Source organism: Coloeus monedula (assembly GCF_965178545.1).
Source record: "Coloeus monedula genome assembly, chromosome: 5".
In the NCBI taxonomy this organism is placed as follows: domain Eukaryota; kingdom Metazoa; phylum Chordata; class Aves; order Passeriformes; family Corvidae; genus Coloeus; species Coloeus monedula.
This window is the reverse complement of record NC_138785.1, coordinates 51,913,339-51,931,007: the sequence shown is the minus strand read 5'-3', so window position 1 is coordinate 51,931,007 and position 17,669 is coordinate 51,913,339. Positions and strand designations below refer to the sequence as shown.

At 38.5% G+C, this 17,669-nt stretch overlaps 1 protein-coding gene across 3 annotated transcripts in view; it reads right to left on the bottom strand.

Moving 5' to 3' along the window:
• Window positions 1–2,389: 2,389 nt before the first annotated feature.
• PDS5A (PDS5 cohesin associated factor A) overlaps window positions 2,390–17,669 on the bottom strand; it is an 80,242-nt gene continuing 64,962 nt past the window's right edge. For 2 of the 3 annotated variants that reach the window (XM_082282450.1, XM_082282452.1), the window contains 8 exons: window positions 15,343–15,475; window positions 14,605–14,724; window positions 13,400–13,462; window positions 9,333–9,472; window positions 8,193–8,298; window positions 5,383–5,735; window positions 4,170–4,320; window positions 2,390–3,589 (listed from right to left, as the gene is read on the bottom strand). In XM_082282450.1, coding sequence (XP_082138576.1) covers window positions 3,554–3,589; window positions 4,170–4,320; window positions 5,383–5,735; window positions 8,193–8,298; window positions 9,333–9,472; window positions 13,400–13,462; window positions 14,605–14,724; window positions 15,343–15,475 — 1,102 coding nt within the window. In that variant the 3' untranslated portion in view covers window positions 2,390–3,553. The remainder of the gene's footprint in view (window positions 3,590–4,169; window positions 4,321–5,382; window positions 5,736–8,192; window positions 8,299–9,332; window positions 9,473–13,399; window positions 13,463–14,604; window positions 14,725–15,342; window positions 15,476–17,669) is intronic. The other variant, XM_082282451.1, reaches the window with a different exon arrangement.

Below are 17,669 nucleotides of genomic sequence, written 5' to 3'. Positions count from 1 at the left end.
TTCAGCTTGCGCTATTTCCCTGAGCATCAATCTGAGATTTGATTTCCAGGCACAAACAGAACTATTACTGCTGATAAAGACAATAACAACGCACACATGCAAGAGAACTACAATCTGCATGGATGATTTCTTTAAGAAGCAAGTTTCCCATGTATTGTAAATGTTTGGTGATCCTGCATCTTTCTTCATCTTTAGAGGAAACAGCTCAGCTGTGACAGCCCCACCAGTTAACTTGACACTCAATAACCAGTCTGATGCTGCACTTGGTCCAACAATGTGAGCTAAGTATCTAACAGCTAGAAGTACATTTTAGGTAACATTTTTTTGTTATTTATCAGTACTAAAATTTACAGGGCTTGTCAGCATGTGCACAAAAGGTTTGTAATGCATATTATTTCTCCTGTTTAAGATTGCTCTAGACAACATTATTTCATCCAAAAGAACTATTCAAATTTACTTTTGTTGAGTGGTAGAGCTTTAATTTAGAACATTACAAAGTATGTTCTCAGAACAGCTTTCCTGTCTTACTGTGATGAAAACCATGCAATCCAGGCATCGGAAGACAGAAAGAAACAAAAATAAATGTATGTCTGCTAAGAAACACAGCCAGACTTTTATGAAGATGGGAACTTAAAAGATGGTAAAAACTTTGCTCTAACTATGTAACTAAATGTGAAACCTCAGCACCTTTAAATCCTACACTGGTAAAAAGCCATAAATACTGTGTTTTATTGGGCTTCCTATTATTCTTAATCACACATTAACAAGTGAAGAACTCTGAGCATCAGTTTCCTTATTATAATGGGAGAATCCCCACTCATGTACAATATTTGAAAACTGATATATTGCCAAGTACACACACACACACACACCCCCTACCACCCTCCATTCTCTTCAAAATACTTTGCCTTCAATTCCAGAGTTTTATACTTATTAGTATTTAATAGATCATATTTTTAAGGCCTCAGCAGCACTGGCAATGCATAAATTATGTCTGTGTTAAAACGGTGGCTGTGCCTTCTGTCCTGGTTCTCCAGGCTGCCTCCTGTGTGCAGTCAGCACTCAGAGCCCCTGGGTGCAGCTCTGACACCAAGGTGCCCACCCATCACTGAGGCAGCTCGTGACAGCACCACAGCTGCCCCAAGGGCTTGAACGGGAACAGTGCGGGCAGGCAGGGAAATTCCGAGTGCAGCCTTGGCGGGGGCAAGTTCTGAGAAGAGTCAGTGGGGGCCACCGCTAGACCCCTCTGGTAATTCTTGTATGCTGCATTTCGGCTCAGCCAATTATGCCCAGAATAAATTTGCTCCATGAATGTACCAATTGACTCTACTGATAATCAACATATGAAAGTAACTCAAATGTCCACATTAAAAAAAAAACAGAGAAAGAAACTCAACATAATCCCGTCTGAAGAAACACAATTGAAAACCATGCACTGAACCTCCAGAAACCCCTCCTAACCTACATTATTCTGTGATGATTCCTTGAGTAATTTGACATTGTAACTAATTAAAAACTGACCAAAAGAGGTAAAAAGGAAAAAATCCAATAATTATCCACTTCAAAAAAAGCAAAGCTTTTGGAAACAAATTTGAATTGCTTGCAGGATTTGTCAAGTCCAGATTTCAGATCACTGTTAAAGGCACACAACTAAGTATCAGAACTCATTTCTAAAAGCAAGTATCTTTTTCAGGTAGCACTAAAACACTTTAAAATTAGTTTAAACCAAAATACTCTAACTTTTGTGAAAGTTAAGTATTTGACCAGAGCACCAAAAAGAAACTGCATTCTCATCAGTAAATCCACCTTGTGAAATTATTTCAGTTTTAGAAATCAAACCCCTGATAGATACACAATTAAATGATTTTAAAAACTCCCAGCCTCCCTCTGTCAAAAGCATTTCAAATCCTTCAGGTCAAAGCACTGCAGGTTGCTTTAGAAGGGGAGCTGCACACACTGCTTTATGCACAGAAGAAAAATAACATCAGCTGTATGCTTGCTAAGAGAGACTTAACTCATGTTTGAGAGCACACAACTGCACCCTACCCATTTCAGGAGCACAAGCAATCCTTAACTAATGCCACCAGTATCCAGCTCTTCTATATGAATCAAGGGATTTCAAAATTTGCAGAAGAGAAACAGGGAACTGAGGCAGTGGGAAACAAAGCAAACTCTTCACTGTCACTCTGCAGACCAACCCAACCCCCTTCACAAGATAAAGCACTGTAACTTTACCAAAAAAACTTAACTTTTAAACTACGTTACTGTCTGCATTACAACTCCTTCGCTCTGTATAATACTTCTGTGAACGTCCAAGCCCATATACAGATATAGCAATTAGTATTCTGTGAAAGAAAAAAAAAAAAAAAATCAAAAAAGGACCACCACATGACACCTAGAAGCGTTTATTTTATGCAACAAACTTAAATATGATCATGTGTACATAAAAGTGTACACTGTATCTATGCTGAACAATGCCAGGAAACATAATATTGATGCAACAATCTTCTAAAATAAACATTAAAAAATGAGCCTGGACAGGAAGACAAAATGCAAAACAGACTTACTTCCAATCAGCACAATGCTTAAAATTGAGAGCAATCCTAAACATTTCCAACTTTCCTTACAAAGCTGCCAAAGTCCAACTATTTTTAAAAACTGATTTTTTTTTCTTTACATCAATAATAAAAATCTGGTGACAAACATTATAAAATCAAATGCTGGACTGTCTTTACTCCTTTAAAATTTAGAATATTCCAACAGAACTGCAGGAGTAAAAACACTTAAAAGTGATATATGTTTTTATAAAACAAACATCAATATGTACATTTATTGCAAATTATATTAAACTAAAATGGAGGGAAAATTAAAAAATGAAATGTCTACTTGCAAATTAATAATAATTTTAAGTGATTACTTTCCCACTCTGATAAAAATCAGAAAGCAACATTTATAAAATTGCCACCACATGACTTTTCATAGCAGGGAACTGAAATCTGTACATCTTATTTTTGCAGAAAAGTAGGCAGGCAGAAAGAATTATACATAAAACAGTCTCCAAAAGTAAAGCAAAAAAATTTTTTTGTGTTTTTTTTTTCCTCTAGTCTTGTTTAAAATCCATTCAGTAGACTTCTACCTTTTCTGTGAAACATGGGAATACCTGGCTCTAGGATCATGAATTTTACATGTCAGTGTAAGGACCTTCTCTGACTTTCTTTAAAAAAAAATGCAGCATGAAAGTTAATGGTGTAAATACACTTTTAAACTCCAGAATGCAGGAACTGGAACCAAGTGTTAAGCAATTTGCTTAATTATTGACTTTTCATAAAAAAAGTCTCTGGGGAAATAAGTACAGATGCTTTTAGCCTCTTTCTCAAGAGTTTCTGCTTTACATTTCCATTGAGAAGGATTAATTTCATGTGAAAGGGAAGCATAGTTTTCCTTCTGGTTTCAGAGCTGAAAGCTGTGTGTTTTGAAGTAATTTCAGTTCCTGTACAGGAAATTTCTGAATCCTAGTTTTTGCAGAAGCTTGGAGCATGCCTTTATTTGGCCATCATTTCCTCCCTTTTCGAGCAAGTTTTCTTTTTACCTTTATGGGGGGAGAAAAGGAAATGAAAGTTAATCGTAAGGACGTGGAAATTCCAAGTGATTCTGAATCAAAATCCTATTAAATATTGTTTACATTTCAGCTTTTACACTCTTTATACTGTGATTTTTCCAACTCCATCTACATCTCGTATCTTCTCAACAATTACATAATTAATTGAATACAACTGAATTTCCTTACTGAATAGCACAACTTCCTGAAAAACTTGAAAGTAACACAACTTGAATTGTGCATTTCATAATACCATAACTGAGTAATGTTTTTTCAGCATAAATATAAACAGTTATCCCCTGCTTTCACTGGAATCAGAGATTAAGAACAGTAATTTGATCTAGTTAACTGGAATTACCCAGGTTTATAAAAACAGCCCATTTTACTTTAGAATAAGCATTACTTCAAATATTTTCCAAGTACTTACAGTAACTTGTACATGTCTACTTAGAAGCAAAAAACCTATCAGACACAGTGTTTTTTACACACAAATTTCTTTGATTCCTTACTATATAAACTGCAATAAAGAAGTAAAAAGAGAGAATTGTCCTATACAAGATGCCTGCTACACCTTAAGGAAGCCTCCCTCTGCTATCTCTGTATCCTCAGTATCTTCCTGGCTGCTCCCACAGGCCTTAAAAAGATCCATTGCATTCTGAGAGTATTCTGAACTTGAGTCTATCTCCAACAGTGAATCTCCATCACTTCCAAGCACCTGGCTTCTGAAAAACGTTAACAATGTTTTGGTATTTTGTCCAAGAAACACTGAGATATTACATATTTTAAAGATGCTATCTGATACAGTAGCTTATTAAAGGATATGGATAGTGCAATTCGTTCTGAAGACTTAAACAAGCATTGCAAAGCAGTACACAAATATTACACTCTTGACAGACAGAACATTTTACTGGTGTATAAACCTTGCTCTAAGAAGGTAACTATTTTTGTTCAAAGTTCTTTGCAAGATCTTCAACTTACAAATCTCCAGAAAAACTATTCCAATGATTCTTTCTTCCTTTAGATTAATTTGTGATTCCTTAGAGCACACTGGTCTGCAGACCTTATTGCTCTACCACTTTGGACACTTTTGCATTAATTAGGTACCAGGTCCAGCAAAACAGACATCTCGTGTTTATGTGCATAATGAATTGCTTATATTGCAAACCAAGTCAGCACGTTTAAACACTGAAGTAGCCCGGATTATCATCCAAAAGCTGTTCTGTAGTTTATGAAGTTCCAAATGTTATTTTTCAGTTACTTAAAACAGATTACAGTACTGCTAATCTTAAAACAAACACAGACCCAAAATAACAGAAAATAGTCAGAATTACAATTTTTCCTCTTAATTAAAGATAGTCAGTTTCCAAGCCTTTGCTACCAATGAAGTGAAGCACAGCAGAGAACCCAAATGCCTGTGTGCCTGGGATTAATGAATGCACTGAAACAACCTCAACTCTTAGTTGTTTTACACAGCAAGGCCAGGAAGGGAAATGAAGAGGCAACAGACATAAAGTAACATTTGGCGAAAACAGGTAAAGTTTATCCTGTTCTGACCAAACAAATTCATTTCTCCAACACCAGCTGCCCAGGCATTCACTTTGAAAAATAGAACTCAATGCAACATATGGTGGACCATGGCATCCACTGTGGTTTAGTTGTGCCCTTAACTATGCTAGGTCTGTTATAATTGCAAATTCAGGGTCTGACTTTAGACAGGAAAGGTCCACCGCCCTTTCCCCCCCCCCCCCCCCCCCCGCCGTATTTTATTATTTATTTATTTTTACCTCTGTAGATCAATTTGTCTCTGTGCTGCTGCTGGCTTTTTTGCTGTGTCTTGCTGTTTTGCTGCTTTGGCATTACCTGCCTCTAAACTCCCTGGACTTTCTTGATTGGCTGCTGCCCTCTTCCTTCCCCTGACAGCTGGTTTATTTGTTTCCTCGTTTTTTGCAGTGGTACCCTGAGGTTCCGGTTTGGTTGGTCGCCCTCTTCTGGTTTTTGCTGCCAGCGATGGGCCTGTTTCTTCTACACTTTTTTCTTCTGTTTTTTGATGAATATTCTCAGTTCCAGATGCTGTTGCTGTTCTTTTTTTCCCACGTTCAGTGCTATTTCCTTGTGTAGTCTGATCAGAATTAATCTCCTAGAAAATAAAAATCATGAATGTGAAGAAAAAAAGATTCCCAAAGGCAAACTCAAACAGTTACCTTCAAGAGAAATATGAGTTTTTAAAACTCTAAGTATTGTTACAAAAACACATCACGTGGTCTTAAACCTAGTAATAAGTTTTACTAAATGGGATTTTGAACCTCATCCTTGCAAAAATATTTTCTACACTGTGTGTAATGTTAATATCTGCACCCAATGTATCTTTTAGTTGTGTGGGACAGAGATTACAGTAAGACTAATTATTTCAGCTCCTCCCATGATGGTTTTTCTGGACAAGCTCCTTTTACTGTCTCTTTGTCAAATGACAGGAGAGGAGCAGAAGAGCTATTCCTATACAGCAATATTTACTATTTACTTCCATACATGCAAATCTTGAGACCAACATTCAGTGAAGGTGCTGTTTACCAAAGTCCTAAGTGCCAGTAAAGAAAACCCAAGGCTTGCAGGGAATAAAGAAGTAAGACCACACCAAAGATGAAACTGGCTGGTTTTTTTAATTCTTTGTCATGTCTAAATAGGTATGGCCTACATGCATGTTTTTCTCAATACCCTGAACAAGGTAAAGAAGTGATTAAATACTATGAAGAGGTGTCTGTATATGTGAAACAGAAAGGGTCAGCAATATACTTCTCTACACAGAGCAGTATTCATATGGAATCAAAGAGGAAGCAATTGGATGCTAAGCCTTCATTTGATCACTGACTTCCAAAGCAGTTGGGAGAAGGGGTAGAGAAAAGGATACTGAAGAAGCATGGCTGGGATGACTTAGTAATTTCAAACAAACCAATGTCACTATACTAAGTGCTGTATCTGAACCAAGGACTTAATTTGTTAAATACTCTACTATTATTTCTTATGTGTTCAAATGAGTCAGGCAATCTCTGTAATCTTTACTACTGTTCTAGCAGCTTCATAGCAGACACACGTGCTATTCTTATGAACTTTACAGATATCCACTCTGAAATTTCAACTTCAAGAACCTAGAAAGCATTTTTTTAAAATTTACTTTTTATGTGCTTTGCCTAACTTTTCTATGTCACAATACAAATACAAAACACCTGCTTATTACTCTAATTTCATCTAATAAAAAGAGATTAAGCAGATATTTAACTTCTTAAAAATCATACAGCCTAAACCGTCTATGTATCCCTACATTAATACAAAAATCTGTTTTGAATCACAGAATCATCTAGGTTGGCAGTGATCTTTGAAAATCATTCTGTCAAATCTTCTGCTGGCAGTAGGGCCTCAGTGATTATTCCAGGGCCTTGAAAAGACAAGCCATGAACAGTGATATTCCACCACTTTTCTGGACAGCCTGTTCCAGTGTTTAAATTTCTTCACAATGTAGATTTTTCTTTTTTTAGTATTTTTTTCAGCTTGCATCCAAACAGAATTTCCCCTGAAGCAACTTCTCCCACTAGCCTTTTTTCCTTCCAGCAAGCAGCCTTGAGAATACTTCCTTCCATCCATCTTTTCCATAAATACCTTTTAGATACTGAAAGACTGAATGATCCTCTCCAAGGCTTCTCTTCTCTAAGCTGAACAAACCCAACACTTTCTTCACACAACAACTTCTCCACACCTTTATCATCTTGGTGCCTCCTGCAAGGCTCTCTCCAGTTTTTCAGTATCTGCATGAAACTGGGGAGGACACAGTATTCCAGGCATAGCCTAATGAATGCCAAATAGGCTGGAATAAACACATCCCTCAATCTGCTGACTACTCAGGACACAGCTTGCTGCCCTCACTGCTGCCAAGACACACAGCCAGCTCATGCTCTGTTGGTTGTTCACCGGGGATGGTCCCACAGGTCCTTCCCAGCCAGGCAGAGCCCAGCGTGCTGTACAGCTGTTTGAGTTTAATCTATCCCATGGGCAGGACTCAACTGTGTTAAAATTCATGCCATTGTATGTTTTGTAAGTTAAAAAATCACTATGATTTACACATGGTGTTCTCTCTTTAATGAAAGAGGGGAGAACCATAAAATGTATTTTTAATAGTTTAATTAAGATTTTAGTTGTGACAAAAATCCAAAAATTAGATGTTTATTTCATGCTATAGGACCACTTGACATTTTCTTGGCAGTAACTTCCATTAAAGCTTTTTACAGGTGTGAACTTCCACTCTAAATCCCAGCCTCACTGTTACTTATTTTACAAAACGTGGAATAAAGGTGGGAGTAACCTTGCAATTTTAAAAAAGAAGGAGGAAGGCCATTCAAATGAGCTCTATAAATTACTCTGGATAAAATAAACAGCAGTTTTGAAATTAAAGGGTCTTCTGTTAGACTAGGAAGCTGATAGAACTATATGAAATGAAACTGGATGTTACCATTTCCTCAGAGACCGCCCGCAGTGATGTGGACTGAAAAAAGGCCCAATGCCAAGTTTATTATAGACATACAGTCCATAAAATCCCTGGACATACCTTGTTTTTCACAGGTTCTGTCTTTGCTGGCGTGACTGAAATAATCCTCACAGGATTTTCATCATTTTCACTGACTCCGGTTTCTGATATATCTGAACTTTGTTCCCTGGGAGCATCATGGAAGACATAATAAAACAAAAATATACAGAAAAGAAGAAAAATGTTTGGAATTATTGGGGGGGGAAAAAGAAGGCGGGGGGCGGGGGAATCAACACAATAGGCTAAATTAGTTTAAAAACATTTCAATTTGGCAGAGTACACACTTTTATTTTCTTTCCCAGAACTGGGAAAGGTCTGAAAGGAATTGGCTGGTCATTGAGCCAAATCCCTTACCACAGACACATCACCATATAATGCCTTTTGCAAACTTAAGACCAGAGCTGTAAAATAGGCTGTGTTCTTTTTCCAGATAGAACGACCCAATACTGGAAAACGTGGTGAAGAATAATAAACACCAATAATGACCAATCTTCATAGTTTTAAAAACAAAAGTAACAAAAAAGAAAAAGCCAAGATTATTACAACTTGTATCATGCACACTTACAGAACAAATTCTCAACAGTTATACTTCCTTTTGGCCTTATGAAATTTAGCAACTAGAGTTAACTTTCTCTGCTTTCTTTAACCCTTTATTTTAGTCACATAATCAATTCCAAACCAAATTAAACAATACTAAAATCTGAAAGTGTAAACTGTTTCTCCAGATTTACAACAAATTTTAAAACTCTGGATCCATGTAAAAATAATGCTTGCTAGAAGAATCACTGAATATTATAATCATATGGTCCACCTTTCCACTGAGACCCTGGCCTGCTTCAACAAGCTTTTTTTATCATTCTTAATCTTATGTAGATCAGAATATTACATCTACATCAAAAAAGTTTCTTGTTTCCAATCAGGATTAATCCTAATTTATACATCCTAATATACATCAAAACATCAACTGCACAAACCGAACCAAAAAGCAAGTATGGAGATTTTACCTACTGAGAACTACTACATTTTTTAAAACCAGACAAAATAAGGACACTCCTCAAACACATAAGCACACAGACTAAATCATCTCCTGTCCTAAAACTTGCAAGCACAGTGGAGAACATGACATAAAGAGCTGATGAAAGGTATTTTGAACAGCCGTACCTTGATCTGTTTCCTGCAGAAGAGCTCAACTCAGAGTTTACACTGCTTCCAGTCTCTGATCCTGTAGTTCTAATATATGGTCTCCTTCCAGTTGCAGATAATGGTTTGTTTACTGTACCTAATACACCGGTTGGTTTTGGCTAGAAAAAAAATGTTTACATCTTAAAAAATGCAAACTTCAGATACATAATTTTACAAATATTTTCTTGAGTATTTTAAAATACTTTTTCTGGATTAACAGTCTTGATCACAATGCCATCAGTTTAGAGCGACAAACCTTATCTTTACTTAAAAAACACTGTTTAATCCTTTTACTTCTTGTCATTTAAGAGCACTTCATCAACTGCCCTTCTCTCTCTCTCTCATGCTTTGAAGGCACACTAGCTGGAGAAGTCTCAACAAAAGCCAAAACGTTAGGCAATATTAGAGTTGAGAGCCTCTGGGTAAGGATGAATGGGAAAGCAAATAAAGCAGATATTGTTGTGGGAGTCTACTGTTGACCACCCAGACCAGGACACTACCAGCAATGAATAATTCTACAAGAAATTACAGGATCTTTCTGGATCAACTGCCCTTGGCTTTATGGACAACTCTGGCCCTGTATACGGGGACAGCAGACTTTAGATGCTGTAATACTTTTGGATGCTCTGGGAATCTACTTTTGAAAGTACTGCAATCTATGAACGCTGGTCACTTTTTAAGAACCATCTCTTAAAAGCACAGGAGCAGGCAATCGCAAAGAGTAAGATGTCACACAAGTGAGACAGAAGTCCAGCCTGGCTGAGCAGGGATCTTCTTCTGGAACTTAGGCAGAAAAGGAAAGTATACAGTATTTGGAAGCAACAACAGACAACATGGCAGGGCTACAGGAATGGTGTTCACCGCTGTAGGGAGAAAATTCATGTGGCCAAAGCTTGATTAGATTTCAAGTTGGCCAGCACTATAAAGGTCACAAAAAGGGCTTTTTAAGATACGTCAAAAGCAAAAGGAGGATCAGAGATAACACTGGGCTGTTACTTGATGAGGCTGGTCACCTCACAATCAGGAGGTGACAAAGCAGAAACATTTAACCCCATCTTTTTCTCTGTCTTCAACCCCAGTGATGGGCCCTGGGACCCCCAGAGCCCTGTGTTAGAACACTATGTCTGGGGGGAATGATAACCCCATTTTCCTCAGCCGCTCCTCATAAGACTTGTCCTCCAGGCCCGTCACTCATTTAGTTTTCCTTCTTTGGACATGCAGTAAACTCAGCTACTCAGTAAACTAAACAAATTATTATATTAAAAGAATAATATGTTTAAGTAAATGCTGTGCAGAATAGCACTAGGATGATGCAGTCACTGAACATTTGTCCAGTAACAAGCCATTTCTACAGAGATTGTTGCTTTTCTTGCTAGCCAATATTTTCCAGCATCTGTAATATCTTTCTCCTGCCTGCTCCATCATAGCTTCCACACATGGGAATTATTTTTTCTTCTTGAGAATGTCTTAATTTGTTAACTTGGCCTCTAAGGAAATGTAAAATTACATGAAAAATGTGACATGCCAGCTACGAAAACTTCCTTGACTGCTCTCCAGTGACAAAATAAAAAACTTCCTGTTGCCTACTCAGCCTGAGCACATAGGTCAAGTCATCAGCCACAGCAAGATCTAAAATGTTGTAACTGTATCAGAGAACCCCGAAGAGATATGTTTACTTCTAAACCACCTTTCAGCATATAACTATATAAATATAATATAAAAATACATAATAAATACATAAATATAACAGTTCATTTTAAACTCAATCTAGCCACTGCAATGGAAGATAATAAAAAGTGTTTTTACAAATACACTGACAACAAATGGAGGGCCAAGGAAAACCTCAATGCTTTACTGGACATGGAGGGGAACATTGTAACCAAGGACAAGGAAAAAGCTGAAAGACTTAACGCCTTCCTTGTCTCTTCTTTAACAGAAAGGTCAGTTATACTCAGGCTACCCAGCCCCTGAACTCATAGACAGGGACATGGCGCAGAATAGATCTGCTGCAATCCCAGAGGAAGTAGTAAGTGGCCTGATGAGCCACTCAGACACTCACAAGTCTATGGGGCTGGATGGGATCCCCCCTGAGGGTGCTGAGGGGGGGCTGGTGGAAGAGCTCACCAAGCCACTCCATCATTTTCCTGGTTAACTGCAGAGGTCCCAGATGACTGGAGGTTGGCCGCTGCAATGCCAATCTACAAGAAGGCCAGAAGGAGGATCTGGGAGATCTACAGGGCTGTCAGCCTGACCTTGGTGGCCAGGAAGGTTATGGATAATCTGTTGGTTATCTTGAGTGAGATCACATGGCGTGTACAAGACAACCAGGGGATCAGGCCCAAACAGCATGGATTTAGGAAAGATGTGTCCTGCTTGACCAACCTGATCTCCTTTTATGAACAGATGACCCACCTAGTGGAGGAGGGAAAGGCTGTGGATGTAGCCTACCTGGACTTCACTAAAGCTTTTAATATTGTCCCCCAAGGCATCCTCTTGGAGAAGCTTGCAGCACATGGTTTGCACTCTTCACTGGGTTAAGAAGTGGCTGGGTGGTCAGGTCCAGAGAGTGGTGGTGAAGGGTGCCACATCCAGCAGTGGCTGGTCACCATTGGTGTTCCCAAGGGAGCAGTGTTAGGGCCAATCCTGTTTAGTATCTCTACTGATGATCTAGAGGAGGGGATTCAGTGCCCCCTCAGTCCATTCATAGATGATACCAAGTGGGTGGCAGTACTGTCTGCTGGAGGGCAGAAGGCTCTGCAGAGGGATCTGGACAGGACAGACTGATGGGCCAAGGCCAGTGCTATGAGGTTCAACAAGGCCCACTGCCAGGTCCTGCACTTGGGTCACAACAACCCCAGGCAGTGCTACAGACTGGGGCAGAGTGGCTGGAAAGCTACTCAGCAGCTGGGGGGACTGGTGAAGAGCTGCTGAACATGAGCCAGCTGTGCCCAGGTGGCCAAGAAGGCCAATGGCACCTGGCCTGTGTCAGCAACAGTGTGGCCAGCAGGACCAGGGCAGTGACTGTCTCTCTCTACTCAGCACTGGCGAGGCCACACCTTGAATTCTGTTTCAGATTCTGGGTCTCTCGAGACTGCAGGGACACTGAGGTGCTGGAGTGAGTCCAGAGAAGGGCAACAGAGCTGGGGAAAAATCTGCAGCAGAAGTCTTATGAAGAGCAGCTGAGGGAGATGGGGGTGTTTAAAACTCTCTGCAACTGCCTGAATGGAGATTGTAGCCAGGTGGGGACTGGCCTCTTCTCCCAGGCAGCAAAAGACAGGAAAGAGGAAATGGCCTCAAGCTGTGCCAGGGAAGGTTCAGGCTGAAAATCAGGAAGAATTTCTTCACTGGAAGGACTGTTAGGCATTGGAATAGACTGGCCAGGGACATGGTGGAGTCACCATCACTGGAAGTATTCAAGAAATACTCAACATGGCATTTAGTGCTGCGGTTAGCTGCTATGGTGGTATTTGGTCAATGGCTGGAATCGATGATTTTGGAGGTCTTTTCCAGCCTTAATGATTCTGTGATATTTCCTACTGTTGTATTGAACCTAACTCTGCATTACATTTTGGAAAGCCTCTCCCAGAGGTGCTTTGGTTTGCAAATACAGGATGTTAGAATCACAGAATACCTCCAGTTGGAAGGGACTCCCTGAAACAGAATGAGATGTTCAAAAGAACATAGACATTTGCAGCTGAATTTAACAGCATTACCAGCAATATTAAAAATGTCACAACTGAAAATTTAAGATCTCCAATGCTAGTGTTATCACAATTCTCTATATGCATCATAACTTTATGCCAAGCTTATTTCAGTAATGGAAGAAACTGTAATCAAGAACCTGTACGTCAGTGTACAGATAACAATCTTGGTGGTGTGTATTCATCAGGTAGTATGTTCAAGGAATTAATTATATGTCATCAAATAAAAGAGTCAAAAATTACTGTACATGAGCTCTTAATATAAGTTTTAAACCATGACAGTCCAGAACATTTTAAAAATCACAAGTAATATTCAAAGACTTGCAACTTGTCAAAATACAGTACCTTTCCTGTCAAAAGAAGGACTCTTGTCTCTTCTGAAATGTAATTCCTGTCATTGCAGAAATCCTGTATAAAAGTAAAAATTAGTTTGCATTTGATGTCTCAATCTCACCTTTTTTCTTATATACAACCGACTTCTCAAATTAGATGCAACTATCAAGTGTTACACATACTTCACACCATGCAACCTGCTGACCAAGGAGTCAATCTAATAAAGATTGGTGAAACTAGTATTTTGGTGGAGATCTGCAGTGAGCATTACTGAATGACAGTATGCCATACCTGAAATTGGGATGAACATTTTTCCTTCTATTGTGACATGAATTGTTTCAAAAAGATACAAAACTGCTCTCCCTATTTGTTCACTTACACATTTTTAATGGGAAATCTTAACAAAGGAAAGGAGGTGCCATTTTCTCTAAACAAGTTGAAAGCTGCTACCTTTGCCACTCAGAGTATTAGAATTTACACAGGCTGAAATCCTGTAACTGAAAAAGGTAGCTACCACAAACACCAGCTCACTGTTACACGGCATCTGCCATTTCACAATTAAATAGGAAACCAAATTTTGCTTAAACCAACTCTGGAAAGGCTGTTAATTAACACTCTAAGGTACTGAAAAAATGTCAGCCAGTACATTCTCCAGGACAACCAAAACATCAGGTCTGGTCCAGAGAATTACCTGTGCTCCCTTTACACTTTTCAGAACTTTTTCTCTTGGAGAGCAGTAGTGCCACTGCTGACAGCAGAGCTGTACTCGCCAAGGCGATTACGAGGCAATAAGAGGACCAACTTGTACAGCCAGCAGAACAGCTGAACAACTACTGACAGACAGAAACATACCACAGGTAACGTAAAATAATGTTCCCTTTTTTTGGTCTGATTTGCATTCTAATACAGAAATACAGTCAGAATATACATATATAGTCTCATACATTCAGATGCACTTGTAAAACACACAAAAGAAATAATTCAGCAATACATGCTAACATATCAGTATTAATTTCAATTAGCTCTCACCTTGTTACAAGCATTCCTGTCACGTGTTCATAATACATAGATAGCACAGCATAGAGCTGACAAAAATTAATTGCTGATAATAAAAGATGCATTTTCCCACTCATTATCTTATGGAGATAACCAGCTCTCAATCATTAAAAAAAATGCATTTCCCCTTACTACTTTGGAAATAAAATTAACAAATTTACCTTTTCAGGTTGTGTAAAAAATTTGGTTGGCAATACAGGGTCCTTGGGTGAATCTGCATTGCACAAAGCACTTTTGCTGTTGATTACACATAGTGCTACATCACATACTGTGTAAAGTTTCTAGAGAAGAAAAAAGAAAAGCATGCTTTAGTAATTACTTACTGTTTTTACAGCGTAGAAAGAACGCAGTACTTTAGAAAGTTTAAACTATGCATTTAAATAACCACCACTAAGGACATACTTTGTAATTATATCATTAACCATACTGCTGGGTCTTAAAACACACAGAGAAGTCCTCATTTTTCATATGATACTATTTATAAAAACTAGTAATACTTTACATGACTATGCTGTAGAATTCAACCTCTTGCTCAATCAAATCACCTTAAATGGTTTCTCATCTCTGCTAGAAACTAATGGGTTTAACAGCAGCTGTATAATGCAGTATTTCCACCCCCAACAGCAGAAGATACTTATGTCAGGAAACTAGGCAGGAGTTGTTAAAATAAGGCAGCCAGTAACAGGAATATTTTTTTAAATTGTAGGTATTATGTACTGGCTGAGGTCAGCAAGGTTTTGTAAGAATGAGATTAGAAACACAAAGACAGTGCTTGCAATTAGCAGTGCCTCTAAAAAAACCATAAAAATGTCAGAGCTAGTTCTTTCAGACTTTCTGCAAATCCTGCTTGTGAAACCCTCAGCTCATCACCCAGCACTAATCTCAACTGCATTTCTTACTTCATTGGCCTTTGGCTCATCAGGAGACTGAGCATCTCGGGTAAGCTTGATGTTTTCTGACATCTTTTTCATGAAGGCATGGCTATTGTTTTCGTTCTTTGTCATTAAAACTTCAAGCATGAACCACAGGCACCTAAAAAGCCATAAAACCACAAGCAATTACACTCCAGCTTTCATACTACAGCTCCTACATACAGCAAAGCTTTATGAAATTTTCTTAACTGTACTAGCTTTTTCTTAAGAAACCAAAATCAATTTGAAGACATAAACAGGTAACATCATATAATGGTGTAAACAGAGTCTAGACCTTTATAACACAGAGTCGTAACTCTACTCCTTGGAGTAAACCGGCCAAATTAGTGTGCTTATTATTACATCTGTAAATACTGCCCAGCCAATCAACTTTTTCTCTCCCATACATGAATAGAAGCAGGAATTCTGGTGCTATCATCACCCAAATGAAATTCTGGAATCACTATCTAAGGCACTATGTCCCTGTCAACAATGTACCATGAGCACACTCAAGGCAGGCTTAAACAAATCAGGCTGCTGCTAGACAGCTACCCACATAAAATGGATTAATACTGCAGTTCAAATAGGAGAGGAGATCCAAAAAGCAGGTCAGATTCCTGCTAATGTTCCATATGGGACAAAAATTCTCCCAGGTAAAACATAATGAAATTAGCTTTCCTAGGTTTCTTTCTTTAAATCTAGCTTATTTATAGTGAGAATACATTTTATTTTGACTGAAAGTTTGTTCTAAAATTTTTTCAATTATGATATAAAGCACAACTGGTTCATCCATGCTGTCACCTGCTATGAAGCTCCACAGCTGCATATGGTCAGAGGGTTAACAGTCACAGTATGATAAAATAGTACTTAGTTGTAAAGACATACGGGTGGCTCTGAGAAATGCAGGCTTTGCCAGTAGCTAATTTAATTCTGAAGCTTTGGAAGAGAGATTATTTCATAGAAAGAGATAATAAAACTCAAGAAAAACAGGATGACTGAACATTAGAATTCCCTGTTCACAAAAGCCCCAATCTTCTTAGCTGATCCAAACTGTAATGAAAGAGATGAAGGGACATTTCTCTCAAAAGCTCAGAGGCTCGTGCATCAAAATACTTACAAAGCTATCTGATGTTCAAGAAACTGTCGCTAATCTGACTTGCATCCAAGAGCTACAAAGGCTATAGCAAATCAATCTGTTAGACAACATCCATCTATCTTCAAGAACTTGAATAGGATGAATGCAGGACCAGTAACATACCACTCTGGCCCAAGTTCTGCAAAATCCAGCGTCACCCAAAGATTACTACTTAGAACACATTATACTCTGGTAATTCCAGTTAACTCATATTCAGTATCTTGACTTTCTCATTAAATCAGCAGATTACATAAATAATTATCGACTCTGAACAAGACCTGTCCAAAACAGCAGTGGGATTTTATATAAAAAAAATAATATGCACCTAGAGGAACACAGTCAAATAAAATCATTCTTTGTATCCATTTCAGTAATCTCAGAATATGAATTAGGAAGAGAGACACACCTGAGACAGTATAAAGATAAAAAACAACCAACCCCAAACATACCTCTGCAGGATAAGCTTAAAAAACTTCATCAGTAACAGTAAGTATCACAGATTATGGTTCAGGAACTGTTAAGTATGCATTTACTGTACATCAGTGTATCTAGGCCACGTGAACCAAAACGAACTAGGGAGAAACCTACAAAACACACTGCAAAGCCTGTTTTTCCAACTTTGCAAGCATCTCTGTTAACACTTTAAAGTGAACACTAAGACACTCAGAGCTGTTAGAAGAAACACTGAATCACATTGAATAGAAAACATTTTTCTCATATCTCAGGAGACTCTTCAGAGAAGTATTCCTGCCAAAATTCCCCTACAGAGTATTTCTTTGTTTGGAGCAGTCCTTTCTGGCTAGTTCAGCCAGTCTGTGACAAACATGAGGGAGGAAATTCGACAACAAAGAAAAGCTATACAAGGAGCGTCCAAAAAAGCTCTGCACACTAGAAAGTGCTTCTCAAAGAAAGTATTAACTCAGTGACTGAAAATCAGAACGTGTTCCCATGCATTTTGGATAAAGCACAAGCTGCAGAATGCTTTCAGATGTTGCCAGGAACAGGAAGTCCTGGGACGAAATGTAGATTTGTTGATCAGGTAAAAAATCTTCACTGACTTCAGGTCTGACCAGGTGTGAATCAAGTAACTCAGAAATCAGAGCACACCACGCTTTACATTTAGAGAAAGAATCAGACTTGGACTGTCGTAAGTGAAGGTGCAAAAAGAATTAAGATCTGA